Raw genomic sequence first — 24,151 nt, forward strand, 5'->3', positions numbered from 1 at the left:
GCAAAAAATAATTGTGCCAGATCTTGATACACTGGGGCTTTTTTGCCTGTGGTAGAAAAATCTTATTATTTCGAATGATTTTAAAGTTTGTTTCAACATTACATTTACGAAAATGACCGTTTCAATGTGCTAGCTACTGCACTGGTGATTAGTCTAGCTCAAAGTCTACAATGTAATCTGGGTGTTATAAGCCATTGCTTAGATTTTTTATGAAATAACGTTTCTTTAAACTGCCTTGATATTGTTACCATGTGGGAAGTTTCAGTGCGTCTGGATGCCGAAAATATGTTCATAATCACTTTTTTAAAGAAACTTTTCGAAAAATGAGAAAATTGGGACTTGAACTCAGACATCTAGATCTTCATTATTATAATCTTCAGACCACACCAAAAAATTTGATCAGTCCAACCACTTTTAGTATTAAAGGTATACAGATAATATAGATAATTTAATTTACAGTGTCACCATCCATTACAATATATAGAGAATATCATATGGCTTTTTCAATATCACATCCGTATCAACCCGAGACACCAATATAATCCCAAGAGCTCTGCTCGAGGGATTATATTGGTTGAGGGTTGATACGGTGTGTGATATTGAAAAAGCCATATCATATACACTTTATTATATACATATACCTCACGTAGATGTGTTTTATGTGACATGACGTCATACAGATAAGGGGGGTTGAAATGACGTCATACAGATTAGAGGTTTGACATGACGTCATACAGATTATGGGTTTGCAACAGTGACTGCAATCGATGACGTGACGTCATACAGATTAAAGGTGTGATAAAGCCTTTGCAACCGTGATGATATCGATATCATCACGGGTGGCTGATACAGCAAGCTTGCCAATGACTGTATTCCACATACAATTTATCTGTATTTACTACTAAGTATATAATAAATATATATATATGTATACACAATGTCATATAAACCAACGTTAATTAAAAGGATGCTAGTCGAAAACTGCTTAAGAGACACTATCATTAAAACAAACAACTGATACATACATAAAAAGACAACATTTTTTCCATATAAAAAGTAGTTCGTAAATTTAAAAAAAAAAACAATAACTTCTAGATTACAACATGTTTTCTTTGGTATTCAGTAAAACATATATAAAGGGAACTAGCTAAAAGAGGAAACATATTCTCATTACACGTAAAATAACTGAGTTTTTCAATATCACATAAATAATACAAATCAACATCAAAAAGATATACATACCCATTGACACAAGGTTGGTAATAAGAAAGTTCATTCCCATAACGTTAAGTTGATTAAGAGGCAGTCGGACATATCTGTTACCACTGATTAGCGCTAGCTTGGATTCAAGGTTTTGCTGACCATAGTCGATCCCAATTGCAAAAAGCGTAATGCCTTGTTCGTAGGCCATCTCTGCAATTAGTCCTAAATTTGGTTCATAAGTAGCATCATTTACTAAGACAATTCCAATTTTATTCGATGAACGGATATTATTAAAATGGAGCATGTAGTCGCCAATGATTTGCGATGCTGTCCATTGTTTGTTCGCCATTATATTTTCATATTTTAGACTAGGATGAATATAATATAAGTCCTGGTATGAACTGATAGGTTCCACTTGATTGCAAAACGAGGCTACGTTTAATTTGACCTTGTTGTCCTCGACGTTGACATATCTAAGAACATCTTTAGCAAAGGCACGGTAGAAGGTGTGCATGGTTCCATCGCAGGAGTCAACCATTAGTGAAACCTCTGCAGGACCCATATATTCTAAAATGAATATACAATACATTTGAAAGATTATTATTCCAAAAATGTCGGAATCCGTAACATATTACTGTTAACATATAAAGCAATTAGCAGTAAATATGAAAACACTGCAAATGACTGCAAATATTTATATCTAGAACAAACTAAATTTAAAATTATTTTTTTCTTTCCAAAAAATGCACATTTAATGCTATCAGCCAAGTTATTCCATATAAAAGTATAAAGGAATATAATGCCAGACTTTGTATCAAACTTTTTCAGTCTAGTCATACAAGTTTTTCCCCTTTAATGCAGTTATAAATTGTTGAATATATATATTACAGATTTTATTAGAAGAGGTTTTATTATTAATCTCTGTGAACCCCAGGTGCAAAACTGTCTAAACTACTTTCAGTGTTTAGATTTTTGTTTTTACGTTAAAGAATGATAATATAGCCCTACTGTGAAAAATAAGGTACTTTGAGCAAAGCTCCAAAGTGCTACTGTGTCTCCAAATAAAAACATGGCAAAGTATGATTGGTTCAGAAAAATCCACAACATAATTCAAATAAAAAACACAACAAGAAGCGTACAGTGACATTATATGAAAATTCTGAGAAAGTTTCAATGAATTCTAACAATATGTTCATATGAGGAGTATGAGGAGTTATGGATACAAGATAGATGCCTAACAGTTTTAGATAGCGGGGGAATCGTTTAACACCTAAATATACGAATTTATATGTTGCGTCATAAGCGCCATGTTATGCAAGCTTGGGACAATACTTAATTGTGTGTGTGTGGGGATGGGGGGGGGGGGGGGGCGGGGGGGGGGGGGGGGTAAATCCCAACATCAGCATTGTCCAATGTTTTATTCAAAGCATCATTGACACTAAAATAATACCCCGTTGTTATTTCGGTATATAAAAAAAATATACAAATTTCACTTCACGAGTGACAAGTTGGCAATTAAAATATTATGTAAGAAATATCAGAAAATTAGACCCAAATGAGGAATTATCGTCCCCCAATAATTTTAGCTAGTCATAAAAAATCACTGTTTTTATTTTTTTTACTTACTCATTAGTGATGTTCCACTCCAATCACTTATGGCTACAAAATAATAAATTAACTATAATACATATATATTGAAAATTTGTGCATAGATAAACTCGAGGAAAAAATGCATTGACAAACATGATTCATATTAAAATGTAAAAGTCGTTCCCTTAGAAACGAAACATATTATTCTGAGTATGATTAACATGTGTTTACACAACTACATAGTATCAGTGGCTTTATGTCAAGTTTCGTTTCGTGCCAACGAAAACTTCTTTAGATTTTGCGTTTGCAGACTTTTATATGTTAATAGATTAAGAAATGGGAATCATAAGTTTGAACAAAACAAAACGTAGGATTAAATGAATAAATTTAAGGTTTTGTACCATACCAACGTAAATTGTTTATACCTCTTTTTTTTTAAATTGGTAAATCTGTGATTTGAAAAACTGTCAGTCACATTTACTTCCACAACTGCACGTGGCATGGTCGAATCATATCAAATACAATGAAGATTTCGGGTTGATAAGGTTGAGGGACCTGATGGTGGGGGGGGGTCTCATCACGATTCACGAGTTGATTTTTTTGTCAATCACGATTCACAGAAAATAAATTTCCATGATCACGGATCACGAAAATATAAAAAAAAAAAAATCTGTAGAAAAACGGATCACGATAGCGAAAATGCGCCGATCACGAAGAACGAAAATAACCCATCAGGCCCCTCAAGGTTTGTTCCAGTTGATATGCATATTGTATCACCCTGAAGTACCAGTACACTTTTATGAAAAGATGAACGGAGCGGATATTTGAAAGTGTCTGTCCAAAGTTAGGAACCTCGTCAGTATTTGTCGTATGCTACATTTGGACATTTCCGTTCTTATTATCCACAGATAATGCTTATTTACCAGATCGGAAGTGTTACCTTTGCTGCATTGTACCAACAGTAGACTAATTTATATTATAATATAAACAGGCGTACAACGCGATTGTCTCTTATCAATTAAGAATTTATACTTTACGTCGGTTTCGTATACTTCTGAGTTAAAAGACCTATAGCATGACGCTTTATATAACAGCTGAAAGAACTTTTTTTAACAGATCAGACTTAAGATTGTCCACTTTTTTGAGACATCATTATTGTTAACAATATTCCGAAGTATTCAATATTCTTAGATAGTACATACCATGACAGACAGACATAATGACCTGGTTGATACCACTACTTTGTAGACCTTCCTCTGATATTACGAATCTATTCTGTATTATACCACCAGCTATTCCGGTTATCTCATTCATATCCACAGCCGATATATCCTTTTTTATTAAACCAAGTGCTAAAAACTATCAAGAAAAGAACAGAAATGTAAGACACTGCTAAAAACTGTTCTTCGATTTAATAAGATGAGATTTCTAAGACTTGTATATGACAGACCGTTTTACTATTTATTCTAACTTCAAGATATCTCATATAATATACAAGATATCTCATATAATATATAAGATATCTCATATCATATATAAGATATCTCATATAATATATAGGATATATCATATAATATATAAGATATTTCATATAATATATAAGATATGTTATGTAATCTAGATTTTATAAGATATCTTATATTTGTAGTCAAGAATACACATATGAAACTTGTTGTCATCTTATACATGTATGTGTCGGATTTTATACCATAGTAAAACAGATTACGTGCAGCAAAATAAGTCGCTTTGTCATGGGATAGAAGTTCCTTTATGACAGAAGTAACAAATGGATGAGATATTTTGCAATATTAATTCCACTGGAAGAGATAGTACAGTACTTGTTCCTAACGGAATAAAGGGTTTAGAATATTTGTTCCAACAGGAACATATATTATAGCGCTGTTTTAAAATAACAACGTTTCTGCATGAATTTCTGATAGGAGGGACACATATATGTTGACAGTACATTTTAAAACAAAGTTTTAACAGTTTGGACTCAAAACAACGGCCACTTAATGCCCAAAATGAAAGTATGTGTTTTTACTGCATGTCACCTGACATTTCCATTTTTAACCTCTTTTCTACTTTTTAACAATTTTCCATGAAAACTATATTAATTATATTTCCATATTAATGTCAAAATGTCTCCCCAAAAGACTGAAGGTAAAAAAGTAAAAAGCAAATCCTCTCCTTGCCGTTTCTATTTTTTTTAATTCAAGTACACATGCATATTTCTGGCCTAATATATAAAGGAACTTTAAATATTACATACATGTTTCAAACATCCACACAAGAAATGTGCATGTCTCATAAAGGAGCATGTTGTCTTAGAAATTGTTTTGAATTGGTCGACGGTCGTTTCTTTTGAATTTTAAAATTAATTAAACTGTGGATTCATTTTTATTCGAGAAGTACTTCTAGTGTGTGTTAAAGTGAACTACTAATTCAAATGCATAACAAAAATAGGCCTTGTGTGTAGAATTTTTCAATTTACAAAACTCCTCTAGCCTAGCCATAGCTATGTGTCCACAAAAAATAAGCACATGCGTAATCTCAAATAGTAAAGCTAATGGTACATTTTGTATGGTATATGTAAAAATAAGAAGATGTGGCATGATTGCCAATAAGACAACTCTCCACAAGAGACCAAATGACACAGAAATTATAGTTCTTTTGCTATTGCCGAAGGCCAAAACATGTACATGCGTTCTGATAATTTAGGTCAATAGTTCTGATAATGACATGTATACCATGTACTTATTGTATAAACAGTATTCATACCTGGATGTCATTTGTTGCAGCAATCCTAGCAGCAGCTATAGATGAAGCAGGATTTGTGGATTTCCCATCAGTAATGAACAATGCAATCCTAGGCATGATTGGTTTCGCAGCAAATGTTTTTGCTGCACGGTTGATTGTACCCGTATGGTTGTAAATAAATTGATCAGAATTTGTTGATTTTAAAATAGTATTCCGAATAGTATTGCTGTCAGTATTAGCGGGAAAATTATACTCAGCCCCGGTACTGCCAATTACAATGGATACCAACATTTCTTGTACTTTAAGATTTGCTATAAGCTTAGCAGCAAAAAGCTTGACTTCATCAAAGTTCTTTCCATCTGAGACATCTACTGCTATTGTTATGTGAGCAGCGCCTTCACAAACTAAAGAAACGATAATTAAATACAGTATTAAGAACGTGTGGGCTATGGGTAAAAGATGTAAAAGCGTTGATCAAAGCACATTTTGTATGAAGCAAAGAAGCGCTTTATACTAAAAATATGCGCACGATCAACGCTTTTACAACCTTATACAATTACAAAATGTTATGATTATATTTATATGCTACAACTATGAAATTACTAGTTAAATCAAAATTTTCGTTTGATTTCCTATATATTCACTGTTACATTAGTGATGTTGTCATAGGAAGCACATGCTGTCATGAATGTTGAATTTGATTGAGAAATACAATTTGATTTTGGAATGCTTTCAACTAATCAAAGGTACGGATTCTTATGAAACATACATGAAATGTAAATTAAATTATACTATATTATTCAACCCTCTTGCTGATTTGAAAAGAAATTAGGGACGGTTTTCATTAACTTTATTTGTAATGCTTGTCTTTGTAATAAAGATATCACTACTTTATTTTAGTGACTAAAAATGAATCCGTAATTCTAGTTCTGATCAGAATTTACAACATGCTCATTTATATTAGGCCAAATAATGAAGCTTCGTTTCCTGCCTCCGTTTTTTTCTCCGAAATTTTCATGCCTACCCTTGTACATTTTACAGACATTTTTTGTTAAGCACCGTTTAAGTCAAGACATTTTGGTTAAGCACCATAAAGGTCAAGACATTTTCTGATAAAATCCATAACATTGCCTTGTATAGTCTGCGTAAAATATTTTAGAAAATAAAAGCATTGATCTATCTACATGTATGTACCTAACCTATTTTTTAGTCAAGAAGCAGACAAACAAGTAATATATACAAAAAAAAAAAATTCTTTGGAAGTATTGTGTCCTCTTTTCAAAAGCTCACCATCAAATTAAAAAAACATGTAGATTATAATATATGTATTTCAACGAATTGGTAGTTTGGTGAGGTTTGACGCCTCTTTTTCATCGATGTATATACCACATCTCCATTTATTTATTGCAATAAGCCTCTTTTCTTCTGAAAATTTTAAGTGGAAGTTTGATAATTAGAATCAGTGGCAAACACCATACAACTGATATATTTGACATGATTAATATAAGTTTTATAACAACCCTATCTTCATTAGTCATTAGATAACCCTAAAAATTAATTCTCTGAAGATATCTTGATAAAATTGTTATATTTATAATTCAGATCATTGCAGATACATGTAATTACTATAACATACCTTGACGTGTTTCCTGTCCGTCTATGGCAACTAAAAATAGGAAAAAGTATTATTTATAGAATGTCGATATTAAGTAAGCTTTCATTGCACATTTCTGTATGAATTTAGAGAATTCATGATCGATAATATAAATTTAGAATTAAATTGATAAAAATATAGTTAATTAAATAAAAGTTTTTCTTAACTCATCTTCACCAAATTCCCTATACATCCTATTGTATTAAGCAATCGTCATTACTTTTTAGTCTATTTTTCGTCAGAACTATTGCTAAGATGGTTTATTTTCGAATCTAATTCAAAGCGCTCACCCAGGACCCAGTATGACAGCCAATGAGGAACATAGATTTTACATAGTATGGGGTAGTTCACAAACACCCAGGACCCAGTATAACAGCTAATGAGGAACATAGATTTTACATAGTATGGGGTAGTTCACAAACAACCAGGACCCAGTATGACAGCCAATGAGGAACATAGATTTTACATAGTATGGGGTAGTTCACAAACACCCAGGACCCAGTATGACAGCCAATGAGGAACATAGATTTTACATAGTATGGGGTAGTTCACAAACACCCAGGACCCAGTATGATAGCCAATGAGGAACATAGATTTTACATAGTATGGGGTAGTTCACAAACACCCAGGACCCAGTATAACAGCTAATGAGGAACATAGATTTTACATAGTATGGGGTAGTTCACAAACACCCAGGACCCAGTATGACAGCCAATGAGAAACATAGATTTTACATAGTATGGGGTAGTTCAAAAACAATCAGGACCCAGTATGACAGCCAATGAGGAACATAGATTTTACATAGTATGGGGTAGTTCACAAACAACCAGGACCCAGTATGACAGCCAATGAGGAACATAGATTTTACATCGTATGGGGTAGTTCACAAACAACCAGGACCCAGTATAACAGCCAGTGAGGAACATAGATTTTACATCGTATGGGGTAGTTCACAAACAACCAGGACCCAGTATGACAGCCAATGAGGAACATAGATTTTACATAGTATGGGGTAGTTCACAAACAACCAGGACCCAGTATGACAGCCAATGAGGAACATAGATTGTACATCGTATGGGGTAGTTCACAAACAACCAGGACCCAGTATGACAGCCAATGAGGAACATAGATTGTACATCGTATGGGGTAGTTCACAAACAACCAGGACCCAGTATAACAGCCAGTGAGAAACATATATTTTACATAGTATGGGGTAGTTCACAAAGAACCAGGACCCAGTATAACAGCCAATGAGGAACACAGATTTTACATAGTATGGGGTAGTTCACAAACAACCAGGACCCAGTATAACAGCCAATGAGGAACATAGATTGAACATCGTATGGGGTAGTTCACAAACACCCAGGACCCAGTATGACAGCCAATGAGGAACATAGATTGTACATCGTATGGGGTAGTTCACAAACAACCAGGACCCAGTATAACAGCCAATGAGGAACATAGATTTTACATAGTATGGGGTAGTTCACAAACAATCTCTAATTTAAACCAAATTTCTATTTAATAACTCATTGTTAGCACACTCCAAATTCATGTATCAGGCACCTGATGTTCAGTGGTTGTCGTTTGTTGATGTAGTTCATAAGTGTTTCTCGTTTCTCGTTTTTTATATAGATTAGACCGTTGGTTTTCCTGTTTGAATGGTTTTACACTAGTAATTTTTGGGGCCCTTTATAGCTTGCAGTTTGGTTTGAGCCAAGGCTCTGTGTTGAAGGCCGTACTTTGATCTATAATGGTTTACTTTTACAAATTGTAACTTGGATGGAGAGTTGTCTCATTGGCACTCATACCACATCTTCTTATATCTACCTTTTAAATACCATTTTCTTTCTTCTATCTTTAAAAATGCCATAGTTCATTTGTGGAATCGTTTGGAGAATAAAATCAATTTATGACAGGAAATCCTCTTTTTTACCCCAAAAAATATTTGTTCTCCAACAATACAACTTGACACGGAAATGAATTACTGAATGGGGTCCTAAAACTCCAAAATATCCAATATTGGATTGTCGAGATACTTACATAAACATAATCTCTCCACTGTTTTCGTAGCAGCGATTGATGTCAGATCCTCAAAGGAAGTTTCAATAATGTTTTCTTGAATTCCATTTGTTGTATTGCTTAATTCCTCTATTATATAGCCGCTTCCAACGCCAACAGCTACAGTTATCAAATTATTGTTTGCCGCCCTAATAGCAGCGTTTTGTAGATGTTGTAAGCCTCTGGTTGATTTACCGTCTGTGACAATAATAGCTACTTTCGGAACTCCTGGCCGGCCCTTTGAGTTTGTCCTATTAATCATGTAGTCTAAGGCTATATCTGTATTAGTTTTATAATCGTCCGAAATTGGTTGAGCAAGGTTGATATTTTCAATGATATCAATGAGGTTGTCTCCAAAGAAAGATACATGGAAAACACTTGTACCAAACGCAATGATGGCTATTTGTGCTGCATGGACTCTATTGTGAATAAAACTATTGGCAATAATTTTGGTATAAGCCTTTACCAGTTGCACTTTTTCAGGTTGAGATGCTATACTGTAAGACGTATCCATGGCAATCATGACGTCAATCTCCCCCGGACATCTTTGAATTGCTGAAAGTGACAATGTATTAAAGATAAGGAGCAGCCAATTGAAAATACAAACTGATAGATACTAGGCACCGACTAAATTAAATTAATTTTTTTTTGTTGGCTTTCTTGGCATACGAAACAGTTAAAAGAAAGGATGCTGTTTTGTCGTATTTAATGACGTCGTCACGTGACTGAGGTAAGCAATCAATTTCTTGTAGGAAATATGGTTGTCTTTATCTCCAAGTCTTGTGAAATAATAAAAATGCTTAGTTTGTTTAATTATTTATATCTACTAGTCTTTCTTTTATTTGCATGTAAAATTGAAACCAAGCACGCTGAATTTTTAAGAATTAACAAAAAGATTATTTTTCAAATATACATTTTTTTTTACATAAATAGCCTTACCATAACACACAGAATTCATTACTTGGTTGAGTCCGCTTACAGATAGTGTCATATCTGAAGTTACTATCTGGTTTTGTAAATTTTCCTCCGCAAGTTCTAAAAGATTCGGCAAACTTGGATTAAAGTCTGTTTGTACTGCTATGACTATCAACTTAATGTTTTGGTTCCGAAGCATGTCGACTGCTTGTCTCATCTGTGTTGCAGAGCCAGAATCCTTGTCTGATATAAGAACAGCAACTCGAGCCATGTGCATGGTTGTTAGTAGACTTTTATTGAAGGCGCTTACAAAGCTGTCCACCATTCCCTTTGCATCATATGAACCTGAATTTAAACGGCTGGATGCTTCGCTTTGAATTTTACCGAATTCTGATATAGAATTTACACCAGGGGCAAATGTGTACTCATATTTATTAGCATCATTTAACAACAATGTTCTCCTAACTTGTCGAATGTTACTGAACAGTGCAATCCCAAGATTTAAGGCCATGTCGAACCGCGATTTTGTTGAGAGGTCAAGGCCGAGAACGACGTGAGCTTTCCCGCTACAATCTGAAATAAAAATATAAAAGTAATGCAATGAAACTCGTCATATAAAAAGGCTTGACTGTCAGATATATTTACATCCATCCTATACTTGCGATAACCAACTTGTGGATAATATATGATATGGTTGTATACAATATGTAATGTTACTACTTCTTTCTTTGTAAGTATATATATATATATATTCACTTTTTAGATTTTTCTACTGAAGCGACTCATATAACTTTATGGACTTGTGGACGGAGCTAGTAAAAGAATTGTTCTCATTTTTTTTCGGAAACAAAAACTTACATTGTGTTTGTTACGAAATTGGGTCGTTCAGAATGGTTTCCCTCCTGCATTCGTACAAAACACTTAATATATATCCATTGGCATCCTACCTACTCGGTAGTCGCTCTAAGCGTATTTAAGTCAAGTGAAGGCGGGAGTGAGTTCGAACCTCCGTCATATACCAAGAAATTTAAATTAAGTACCTAATTCTACCATGTATGTTAATGAATAAGGACACAAACCACATTTGTAATTGGATAAACCGACTTCAGTGCGCATGACATCCCCATACGGTAAGTTCAGGACCAAAAGCTTAGATAGTCCAAAAATGGTGCAAGTATCTTCTTCTTTCTAAATGTCACCTTTTGCGCTTACGCGAATAGAATGCTCTCATCCTGTTTGTCTAGGTCAAAGGTCATTTTATCAAGCATTGTCAAATATTCTTGCTATAAATATAGCGAACATATTACTTACTGAACGTTAAACATTCGTTCTTCTATTTTTCAATTTGCTAGCTTTTTTCAGTGTTATTGTACATGTACGGTTTATGTGGTAATAAAATTTCTACTTAATGGTTCCCTTAAAAGTGAAGAAGAAAATTAAGAAAACCTGTTCACATTAAGTTAAACAGTAGATGTATTCAGAATTATGAAATAACATGGCTGATGCTTCTTTTTATTTATTTTCACAATGTTCCTCTTTATCTATAACAAATTGTCAATCCGTAGAAGCAGAATCTTTATTGTCTAAGGGTGCTATCATTTGATTTTTATGGGGGGGGGGCTAGGATTAAAAATTTTGTCCTGCATTTTTTTTAGTTGAAATCTCTGTCCTATATAGATATAAGAAGATGTGGTATGAGTGCCAATGAGACAACTCTCCATCCAAGTCAAAATTTATAAAAGTAAACCTGCCTTTTTATTTTTCACTCTATTCGGTCCTGCCTTTTTTTTATTAGTTTATCCTGACTTTTTTTACATAAATTTTCATCCTGCCTTTTTTTAGCCAAGTTGCTCATCCTGCCTTTTTTTTTTACTCAAAACTCCTGTCCTATCCTTTTTTTTTTTAAATTTCATCCTAGCTCCCCCCCCCCCCCATAAAAATCAAATTGTAGCTCCCTAATATCTATCATATACTTGAATCGTTCTATAATATCTATCATATACATGAATAGTACTTACTTCTAGGCAAGACAGTTCCACCTATCATATCTGAAAAACACACAAATGAAAAGCTAAAGTAATAAATATCTGAAGTCTAACATAAATTTTGTATCTACATTTGTATCTGGTTAAAACATTTCATCTAATGTGGCCTTGTAGATTTTGATAGACATTAAAAATGGCATATTTGTATTATATACACACTTATAAAAATGAACCATCATTACGATTTTACAGACGTGCAAATCTACCTTAGAGGTACAAAGTTAACAAAAGTACAAGGTTTTTTCGAAAAAGATTTTTTTTGTCACTATACAAAACATTACTTCACGGTACCAAATAATTCCTGACAAAGCCAGAACATATAATAATATAAGAAATAGCACATGTTTCATACAATTGATCATTTTCGTCCTTTACCATTCTCAAAGTGGCATCCGTACATTTTTGTACATGTTTAAAAGTGCCAGTCTTTGTAAGAATCAGGCAATTTAGAAGAATTTCAAAACATGGATAAAAAACCACCGGCCTAACCATACTACTTTCAAAATACCCTCATCCTAGGTTAGAAATGGTAGGTCTTTCGTTTCAAAGTGTCTGGTAACTTGAGAAATCTCTAGATAACTTTTGGTTAGAATGATAGCAAATTACGGAGTTAGCTCCCCTTAATTTTTAATTTTGGGTGCATTTTAACCAAATTATATCTTGAATTACCAAAACAGGAAAAGGAAACGAATGTTATTTTCGTGCACCATTATACATTGTGAACATAAATTAATCTAAACTTGAGTGGGTTTTTGTTTGTTATGTTTTCACCACTTCCTGATTCTTAGGCAGTTTGGCACTTAATGCCATCTTATACATTTATAAGGGACAATACGCTATTTTTCAAAGAACCTGATTCTAGCTAGGATTTTTGTTTCACAACATATGAATACATGAAGGTTGTAAACAATATTCTTATTAAACAGTGCCATAATAATTGTAAATACGATTATGCAGTAAAAGCCTTAAAGTAGGATTTTTGGATATTTTATTATGTATATATATATATTTATGTCATTGGATTTTAATGTTTTAAAGAACAGTATTTAACTTACTGGTATCATCAGGTTGATTCCGTGTAATATTTTAATGTAAGGTCGACTAAAAAACTGCCCAAAAAAATCTTGTGCATTTAAAATGTTTGCTTTTTTCCTAAAATGTTTTTCCATTTACATTTTTAAAAATAATTTGTACATCTTTTTCTTGAACGATAAACCCTTCCAAATGACTTCTACAAATTTTGTCGTTTAATATTAAATAGCTTAAAAAGCATTTTGTACAAAAGCATAACCCACAGAAAACAGTATTTGTGATTTTTTTTGTCGATAGAGCCGTTTATATGAATTTACCCTTGCGCATATCGTTCGCAATTTGCAATAAAAAAACAAGTAGGATTTTTAAATTTTTCACGGGACCACAAATATTATCTACACGATCTGTACCACCATCTACACTGTAAGTACAGCCCTCTTAGCAGTGCAGTTTACACGTGATACCTATCACCTTTATGTACTTAAAACATGGTGAAAATTTTAATATGCTTTAAATGTTGAAATTAAGAAATTAGGAACGCAGAATATTGACAAAACAGTTAAAATAAATGTCTGCTCTTCATTCCCTCTTTTAATATAATGCTGCGCATGTGAAATTGTAATCAAACTTACATTGGCACACAGCTGCCATATCAGGGGCGTCATCTCTATAAACAGCGGAAATGATTCTTCCTGGAACATAGCTTGTGATAGTGTCAAGATCTCGAACAGCAAACGTGGAATTTGCAGAAACAGCTATTATTTGTACGTTCTCATCTATCGCTGCCTGTTTGGCTGCTATTTTTAGAGTAGAGAAATCTCCGTTCGTGTTTCCGTTGACAAATATGATAGCTATTCTTGGCACACCGCGGCGATTGAATTTCTTAAATTTCTCGGTGATGTGGTCTAGTGCTAGATGGGTATTTCGAGTTGGAAGCCTTGGATATGATAAGCCTGTCAACTTATCAATTATACTGGTTTTATCAGCACTGAAATCGGCAATCTCGGTTGAAGTTGATCCGTAAGTAAAAAGAGAAACCATTGTGCCATTGATGAAATTCAGTGTAATTTTATTCAAAAATTTCTTGATATACTCCTTCATGAAAACAAATTGAGTATGCTCCGAAGGTGTATTTAGTCGGGTTCCATCTAGAGCTATAACTATATCTGCTTTGCCGTCCAAACAATTATCTGAAATTAGTAATTAGCAATTCATCTACTAGTCTCTAAAATTGAAATGTAAATTCTCTATTTTTCATGTGTTTTAAAGTAAGAAGATAGATGAAAAAAAAGTGAATCAGATTGTCGCTTCATTTGAGGACATTAGAGAAGATTTTAAATTAATTGTGTCCTGTAATTGCATGAACTATTTGCAACTGGACATTGAGCAATCATCTAATCAATTAGTTGAACAGTTGTTGTTGATAATTACTCCTATCACCCAAAATGTCACATTTAAAATCTACAAATAAACTGGAAATGGCGGAATTACTGTACTGCCCGACCTTTAAAAATGAATGTCTAACAAATACTTAATGGCAGAATTTTTTGAAATATGGAAGAATCCACCCTATATGTATGAAGAGGTTGGTTTCACGTCAATCGACTATATAAACATATCAAAATTTAAAAAGCTTTGATATTTACAGCGATAAAATTTTTTGTCCTATTATGAGGTTCTTGATTCCTTGGTTTCTTGATTCTTTGATTTTTTGTACCACTTTTTTTCTATTCTTGATTTATTTTACCCATTATTTTCAATTTTCTTATAATTTCAGCACTACATTATTCTCATTTCTTTATTTGTTTGCCTATTTTTCTGTGTTATATTTTTAAGCTATGGGGTCAGCTATTTATTCTGCACTTTTTTCCATTATTCTCTATTCTGTAAACCCACTGAAAACCCTCTATTATACTGATAATATCCAAAGTACATTAAAATCAATAGGCATATATTTTTTATTACAAGCTATATAATGTTTTAAAATGTAATTATCAAGGAACTCTGGATATTATCAATTTTTTAGGACTATACTTTTATATAACTGTACAGAAATATATATATGAGTGGGACCAGATAATTTGAACAAATAATAACCCAAGAAAAAAAAAATAATAAAATGAATAAAAGTCTATTAAAGATGTAAAACTGATCACTAAATTAAAGTCGAATCATGTTCTGCTTTAAATGTAAAAATGTGGTGTGATATCGTTTATATCAGTTATTTCTAATTCGTGTTAACTTTATTTACAAAATGAAAATATCAACAGTACCCATTTCACTGTACCAGAATCGCATTTCCACAATAAATGTCTCTTCAGTGATGCTCGTGGATTAAATATTTGAAATTCAAAACTTATTAAAAAAATGAAGCTGGTAAAAACCAAAAAGAACAGAACAATTAGGAAAAGCCGGTCTAGGAATCGATTACTTACATGGAGGAATGTATATTCCTTAACTTAATTAAAGTATTTGAAATTCAAAACTTATTAAAAAATTGAAACTGATTAAAACCAAAAAGAACAAAACAATTAGAAAAACCGGTCTAAGAATCGATTACTTGCATGGAGAAATGTATATTCGTTAACTTAAAATAATTTCCAAAATTTTGAAACAACAAATTTCAATTAATACTAAATTTCCGTATTTTTAGTACCGTTGTTTGAAAAATATCCCGTCAAAAGTTAAATATATCAACCGTACAGATACCAATTTCCGTGCGCACGACAGATGTTTTTTTGTGCACGACACGTGCTCCATGTCAAACATATATTCGGAATGTTTGAGAAGCCAAGCACATATAAAAAAAAACTATGATTATTTTAGCAGCATATTTATTTAAGAGAGCACTCACCAATCTGGCCATATCCCAGTGTTGAAAGAGTGGCAATGCACACTGTTAATGTTACTAACCACCGCATGGCCAATGTTCAAGGTGTCTTATATCTGAAAAAAAATTCAAAAAAGGTATAACAGCACAAATTGCATGAAGAAACATTGTTTCTAAAAGCATATGTAAAAAAATGAACAATCAAACAATCAAAAATACTAAACTTAAACATTGTTCCTCAATTCACACATTTTCGAATAAATATACATGTAATTGAAAACAAAATTAAATAATTTATTTATGATAACGAAAATGTTATGTTATTAATACACGACTAATTGGCGTATAGTTTTCGGATCTTTAGCTTAATGTTGTGGAGCTGAAGTGTTAAGCTGAAGAGAGGAATTAAGCGCCGAATGTTCGATGGTTATTTTCAACCATTTGTCTTAATTGCATCTAATCTTTCTTCAGTAAGTTTCTTATGTAAAGATAAAATCAACAACAGTTTTCCAAAATATTTTGCAATATTGGTAATCGAAGCAAAAACGTCTATGAAAATATTAAAATTGCCAGGTCTGGTATACCCAGCAGATACACATGGAATTTTAGTTTCTTCTGACGGCCAAAACGAATTTCTATTAATTAGCCATGAACGATGGAGATTTTGTGTAAATCTTACCAAAACTTCAAATGAAATAAATATCCACTTCAACCGAAAATTTAATAAGACACCATCACACGGAGCGCTCACAGGGAACTATTTCTTTTAATGGCGGAGAAGTTTGTCACATTATACAATATTTATTATTCGTTCCATCAGGGTGAAAACTAAAGATTTTAGATTCTGATAGGCGATTAATTGTCATTTTGTAGTTTCCCCTGAGCATTTTTTGTATAAGGAGTTACCGGACCTAATCTATCGTGAAGAAAAAATGGACATTTTTAAATGATGACTTTAGCCATGTGTTTAGGGAAGAATTTCTGAAGCCCTAGGTAAAAAGTAACGACCTGGAAAATGTGGAAATTTGATAATATCAGATGATGTCTAGTAAAATGCACGATTTCACAACTTTGCATAACCGGAAGCGGGGTTTTGTTCCAGTTTAAACAAATTTACATGAAATAAAACGGATGAAATGTAACTCATTTCTTTTATTATAACTAAGAGGCAATATCAAGTATTGAAAAGAAAAGTTTGTTCTAAAATATATGAATTGATAATAAAAAAATTTGTAAAATCCATATTCATTAGTACTTAACCGTAGAGTTAATTACATAAGTAGGGCACGTAATGTACATGTAACAAGTTATGAATATTTTTTGTTAAACAAGTTACCACATTAGACTTGCTGCACTTGTAACCTACATTGAAATCCTTTCATTGAAATTATTTAAAAGAGGCATCATTTGACTATTATATAAGAATTTCTGTTTATATATAGCTATCTGGTATGATCGAAAGTCTATTCTTAATAATGATCTTCTAGGACAATAAGTGCATACATTTCTGTGTACATTTTAGTGTAAAATCATTCGACACTGGAGGCTTCTTGATATTTAATAATATGTTGTACGGACAGAATCATACTGTATAGTAATGGTCGTTTGGTTGAACCTTTGCCCAGAGAGGCTAATCATCCTTGCATTATGTAACTTTGCTTAGAATTAATTATTTACTTGAATAATAAATACATTTTATCTGCTAATCACTTATCGTCGAAATTAAAGTCACAACTTTGCTCTAATATGATATTACTAGATGGATAATTTGAATTTTACAATAATATCAGTTATAAACCAAATAGTTTAACTGTTATGTAAATATAAAAGTAACATTTTTATTTGTATGTAATAGTGGTAATAATAATTGCCCCCACACGGTAGATAATAATCTACAAATACAATAATGACACACCTTCAATGTTTCCATTACGTCAGGAACATGACATTTTCTAAGAGATACCATCAATAGAAATTGCATTAGATACAAACGGATATTATGTACAATTTATTGTCTTTGTCTTTGCGTTTGCCTTTTTTTATTTTTTACTTTCGTTTTTTGCTGTTTGATTAATTTGTTTGTTATTAATCATATGTATAGCATTTCTCCCTGTGGATTCAAGAAGAGCAAATTCCAAGGTACATAATGTCTCCGGAAAAAAGGTTGATGTATAACATTCCATTGCAGTTATGCATCAAGAATGTTCCAATTGAAATCTACTTTGATTGATTGCTTCTTGCTTGCTTTACATCTAGTGGCAAGCAATGTATTTTATTGTTTGCTTTACATCTAGTGGCGAGCAATGTATTTTATTGTTTGCTTTACATCTAGTGGCGAGCAATGTATTTTATTGTTTGCTTTACATCTAGTGGCGAGCAATGTATTTTATTGTTTGCTTTACATCTAGTGGCGAGCAATGTATTTTATTGTTTGCTTTACATCTAGTGGCGAGCAATGTATTTTATTGTTTGCTTCACATCTAGTGGCGAGCAATGTATTTTATTGTTTGCTTTACATCTAGTGGCGAGCAATGTATTTTATTGTTTGCTTTACATCTAGTGGCAAGCAATGTATTTTATTGTTTGCTTTACATCTAGTGGCAAGCAATGTATTTTATTGTTTGCTTTACATCTAGTGGCAAGCAATGTATTTTATTGTTTGCTTTACATCTAGTGGCAAGCAATGTATTTTATTGTTTGCTTAACATCTAGTGGCAAGCAATGTATTTTATTGTTTGCTTTACATCTAGTGGCGAGCAATGTATTTTATTGTTTGCTTTACATCTAGTGACAAGAAATGTATTTTATTGTTTGCTTTACATCTAGTGCCAAGTAATGTATTTTATTGTTTGCTTTACATCTAGTGACAAGCGATGTATTTTATTGTTTGCATTGAAATAGATCCCTATTTACATGACATTGCCTTTTCATGAATAAGAATGACCTTTTATTAATATTTACATCTCTTAAACTTGTTAAGTACAAATATATATATATATATTGATAAATAAAGTTTGATCTTGAACTTCCTTTTAAAATTATCACAGATTTACATTTCTTGTGAGTAACGTCTATATTGAATGTCAGAAGTTAATGTTCTATTTTCTTTTGTTTACATTCTAAGAGATTCGCTGTAATTGAAAATGCTTGGTTTTTTTACTTACATCATGTTTTGTGGATGCGTTTTCCAACCGATCACCGGCATCACTTTTGGAACCAACTGCGCTCATTTTTTCGTAGACTTATGAGACGGAGTTCGTACATGGACATATCAAAAACTATAAATACGCTAGCACTTACCGTTAACGTTATGTTCTGTTGAATTTTCAATACTGATGACTGTAATTATCACCTATCAAACTTAATTTGACATAAAATATAAAAAAGACAATACAGGTCTGCTTCATTTTTCAACTTCCATCTAAAAATCGACAGTTTGTTTCTGCTACCGGGGCACTTGATATCAACCTTAGTTTGTTCTGTTGAATTTTCATTACTGATGACTGTTATTATTATCTATTAAACTTAATTTGACATAAAAAAATAAAAAAGACAATACATGTCTGCTTCATTTTTCAAGGCAACTTCAATCTAAAAATCGACAGTTTGTTTCTGCTACCGGAGCACTTGATATCAACCTTAGTTTGTTCTGTTGAATTTTCACTACTGATGACTGTTATTATCCTCTATCAAACTTAATTTGACATAAAAATAAAAAAGACAATACATAAAATTGAGAATGGAAATGGGGAATGTGTCAATAGTCGGCTATAAAAGGCCCCACCATGAAAAATATGAAACAAAGGGTATGGAGTTTGCTCATTGTTGAATGCTTTACGGTTGCCTATAAATGCTTACACCCACTTTATTTGAACTTTGGTGGATATTTGTCTCATTGGCAATCATACTACATCTCCTTATTTTTTATATAAAACTATGTGATTATCTAAAGGCAGCATGGAAAATGAGAAGTCATATTATTAATTAAGATGTTATCATATGTGTTGTTTTCTGCTGTTTATCATTTTGTCATATTTGTAATATATGTTTTGATTGCTATAACATGTATATGCTTTTTGCATATAGACTCATTTAGATCTAGAAAGAACAGTCATATAGCTGTTAATTTCTGTGTCATTTGGATTCTTGTGGAGAGTTGTCTCATTGGCAATCATACCACATCTTCTTTTTTTATATATATTGCTGTTTATATTAGTTTTCTTAGGTAAACGTGTATTATTCCAGAGGTCAGAAAAAAGTTTATTCAGATCATTATGATAATACCAGCCTGATACTGTTTGCTATAGAATAAAAACCTGATAGATAATTGCGATAGAAAAAAAAACCAATTTATTTCACGCTTTCATTTCAATGAATCATCAAAATATATTGTGGTTCGTAAGAAATATTTTTAATTGAACATTCGATTGAGATGAACGTGTAAGATAAGATATTGTATAGATAAAAGACAGACAAATTAAGATTGTCACAATTTAGATACAAGTTGCCTAAGGGCATTGACATAGTAATTCATTAAAGTACTGACCACTGGTCTAAAATGGTAGCAATGTAATGGGACTTATATCGATAACACAATTTGAAATTAGACTTTAGAAAATCTTAATGATATATTTCCTAAGGAAAAACAAAACAGATAAACAAATTTTGAATTCCCATTACTCACATATATATATATATTATACATTTATTCAACATTTGTCACATATTCAACATTTTTAGAACAGATTGATTGATAGCGTGTTTGGTTAACGTTCAGTTGCAATTATTTCATGCATATTCAGGACGAGAACAATTTTTAAACAATTATTTCAATAATTAGGTTCTGCAAAACGGGTCTAGCAAGATGAATCCAAAACTTCCAAATGCCATTGGAAAATGAGTGTAAAACACTATGTTGAAAAGGACCAGAAATATTGCCATGCAGCAGGTCAACTACCGACCCCTTAAAAGAGTTGTTGTAGGGGTTTCAATTTATTTACGTTCAGAGAGTGTGACACATTCCTGGTGCGAATCATGTCATTTTGAAAAGGGGTCCAACCCCCGGAATACCATAAAACGTTCACATAATTAAAAAAAAGAAAATAACCGAAACACCCCCTTGATCCGCCAATGCATTCCTTATAGTACTATTAAAGGTGGGTTTAACTCCTCCTTTCGACCTAACGTAACTGTGTATTTAAATATTCCGCACAGCCAAAGGAACGCCTCTCTTTAGCAAGGAATCAACTGACAACTCCTTTTCATAAAAACATGATTATACCAGCAGCAATGAAAACAAACCAGGCTATACCAATTAAAGTCTCGACTGAAAACAGCATAGTTCCAGTCTAACAGTCCGTGTTGAATAGGTAAACAAACACACAGGAGGGTGTGGATGGGGGTTTACAGAATAGAAATGAGAATAATGGGCAAAAAGTATAAAGAATAGAGAAAAATAGCCTAAAAATTAAATAATACAGAAATGAAGGACCCCCCTACCTATCCAGACCCTCATACAGAGGCTAGACAATGAAACTCTGCCCAAAAATCGGAGATGAATTTTATCTCAAAGGAAACAATTTTACACTTGACCTCATTTACCAATCAAAGTTGTACAGAAAATTAGATTATTCAGACATATGTTTTGTATGAATCCACTGATTATATGAAATCTCAAGGAAAAAATGAACAGTTAAGTTATTATAATGAAGCATTAAATAAGGAAAACTAAAACCACAAAGTGATTTGTCGACATCACCAACATTAAGATGCTTTGTATATTAAAGGAATATTGAACAGTTTGGGAAAATGTTATCTATATAGTACGGAGCTTGATCATACATTATGTTGCAAACGTCTGTAGACATATGGTCACCTGACCCTCTCCCATCCTGCAGTAGAACCCTTGCACAAGAAAGGAGTCCGTTTGGCTGTGTTGTGGGTAAGAATACGCAGACATGTCCGTTCTGAATGGGACGTTTGATCCGATGGCTTATGAAGGGCCAGTGTTACGCTCTCTTCGTAAAAGAGTCAGACCTTACAACAACTCTTTGATGGGTCCCTTTGTGACATATTAATTGAAATGCAAAATGTATTCCTCTATCCATCATGTCCATATTTTTAAGTAGCAGTCCAATTTCCAAAAACTAAAACCCGATCGTCCCACTTTTAATTGTTTCAAGCGTATAATATATAGCAGTTATTCAATGCAAGAAGAGCGTGTTAAAACGTCTAGAAAACAGACGTGTCGACAAGGACAAAGGCACTTGTTTACCTATATACTTTACATAAAGTTATATAGGTTAAACAATTCAGCGACAAATGCCTGTGGACAAGGGTCCCGCTTGCACATGTTTGTGTGATGAACAGAAACAAATAAGTAATTCTGATGCAAACGAATTCGAAACAAATCATTTTGGGTTATCCTTTTTTGTGATTTGACCCCAGGAATTGATTCAGGGTGCGTTTTCGATAAATATAATGATTTGTTAAAAGCACTTCGTATATTGGCGAGAATAGCAATGCGCAAATTACACGTACATACATGTATTGATTTTCACTTAAATCCTAGCTTTTTTATTAAGAGCTAAGCTTTAACCCCACTTTTTACATAGGGAGAAAATTGGAATGCATTTATCAAATTAGGCGAAATCCTGATATAAATTTTTCCCCAAAAACTTTTGATTAAACATAAAGTACATTTTTACCCCCTTTTATACATTTGTCCAATAAATTTGGAATTTAATTTTACACTCATCAAACAGAAATATTTGTTGAAATCCTGGAATAAAAAAGTTTATCAAAGTTAGAGCGAGTTATTTTTTTTAACAAAAACTGCATATTTTCCCTCATTCCCATTTCCCTCTTCCCAAATTTTTACTTCCTGGTAATTTGACCGTAGGAATTTGAAAAGTGAAATTAAAAATACATCTTACTTTTCATTGAAATAGTAGCAAATCAATGTTTCATAAATTTGGTAAACGTTTGTATATTTTTTTTACGACCAAAGCCCTCAATTATCGCAAAAATCGATTTTGGGGACTGCGTTTCAATTTTGAATAGCATATTGTTAATTTCTGTTGAAATTCTAGCACACAGTGATGTTTAAAAATTTTTAAATATGTGTAACAAAAACTGATTTTTTTATAAGTTTTATTTTTAAAAAAGTTAACAGAAGACGGACAGACGACGAATGCCAACTGATAGCAAAACAAGTTTATACCGGTCTTCCACCGCATGAGAAAATGCAGTGCACACCCATAGTATTAAATCAATATGAGATATATTTTATCCCAGCAAAATCAACAATCATAATCAGAAGTCCGATAGTGTGAAATGTATTAAATATGAAGCAGAAAAATGTCTCGCACACGAGATTGTACAGGTAGTTGTGATCAGTATGGTAGCTTAGCATCATTCGTCATAGATACTTGGAAATACGTCATATGATTTTTATACCGTCTGTCAGTCAAAATCGTTAAACATCAGCATAAAGGATCAAATCTTAAACGACGTAATTTTTCCAACACTAGTACTGTTAATGTTGAAACCCTGTGAGTGTTAAAAACAAATCTATCGCTTAGTTCTAGCAAAATCATCTTTTGCATACCTTTAGTTTCACACAAAATTATATGCAGTTTTACTGTTTGAAATTGACAAACCGTAGAAACAATTTGGCTGGAGGACATTAGTACAATAGATTTTGTGACAAAAATCAGGAATTATTCAACTGTAATATTGCACTTATTTTTAATCAGGTAAATGTTAAGGATGTAATCCAAATTATAACTTCAGTTTAGTTTATAAGAACAATCAATGATATCCATGAAGGGACGATCTACAATTGTGACGAAATGGTCTATATCCATCATAAGGTTGCTTTGATTTGCCTTCAATAAAACTATAACTACTCCATCTGCAATGACAGATTTCTAATTCAATGTAACCATAACTGACAATCTGTCACTCTCCTTCTACTCTTTTGTGGCTGATGTAAGTAATCTGGTGGCTTAAGCCTGTACTTGAATGGTTATTCAGATCATATTCCTAATGTATGTGGCC

At 32.6% G+C, this 24,151-nt stretch overlaps 1 protein-coding gene across 1 annotated transcript in view; it reads right to left on the reverse strand.

Annotated features, from left to right (window-relative positions):
- The window catches only part of LOC127711463 (uncharacterized), a 35,905-nt gene extending 19,064 nt beyond the window's left edge, over positions 1-16,841 (reverse strand). The window contains exons 1-11 of the mRNA XM_052217528.1: positions 16,770-16,841; positions 16,115-16,206; positions 13,893-14,450; positions 12,202-12,231; positions 10,208-10,756; positions 9,251-9,823; positions 7,190-7,219; positions 5,575-5,957; positions 3,996-4,152; positions 2,830-2,862; positions 1,243-1,770 (exon numbers count right to left, since the gene is read on the reverse strand). Coding sequence (XP_052073488.1) covers positions 1,243-1,770; positions 2,830-2,862; positions 3,996-4,152; positions 5,575-5,957; positions 7,190-7,219; positions 9,251-9,823; positions 10,208-10,756; positions 12,202-12,231; positions 13,893-14,450; positions 16,115-16,181 — 2,908 coding nt within the window. The 5' untranslated portion in view covers positions 16,182-16,206; positions 16,770-16,841. The remainder of the gene's footprint in view (positions 1-1,242; positions 1,771-2,829; positions 2,863-3,995; positions 4,153-5,574; positions 5,958-7,189; positions 7,220-9,250; positions 9,824-10,207; positions 10,757-12,201; positions 12,232-13,892; positions 14,451-16,114; positions 16,207-16,769) is intronic.
- Positions 16,842-24,151: the final 7,310 nt, after the last annotated feature.

This window comes from Mytilus californianus, unplaced genomic scaffold (assembly GCF_021869535.1).
Source record: "Mytilus californianus isolate M0D057914Y unplaced genomic scaffold, xbMytCali1.0.p SCAF_8, whole genome shotgun sequence".
Taxonomy (NCBI): Eukaryota; Metazoa; Mollusca; class Bivalvia; order Mytilida; family Mytilidae; genus Mytilus; species Mytilus californianus.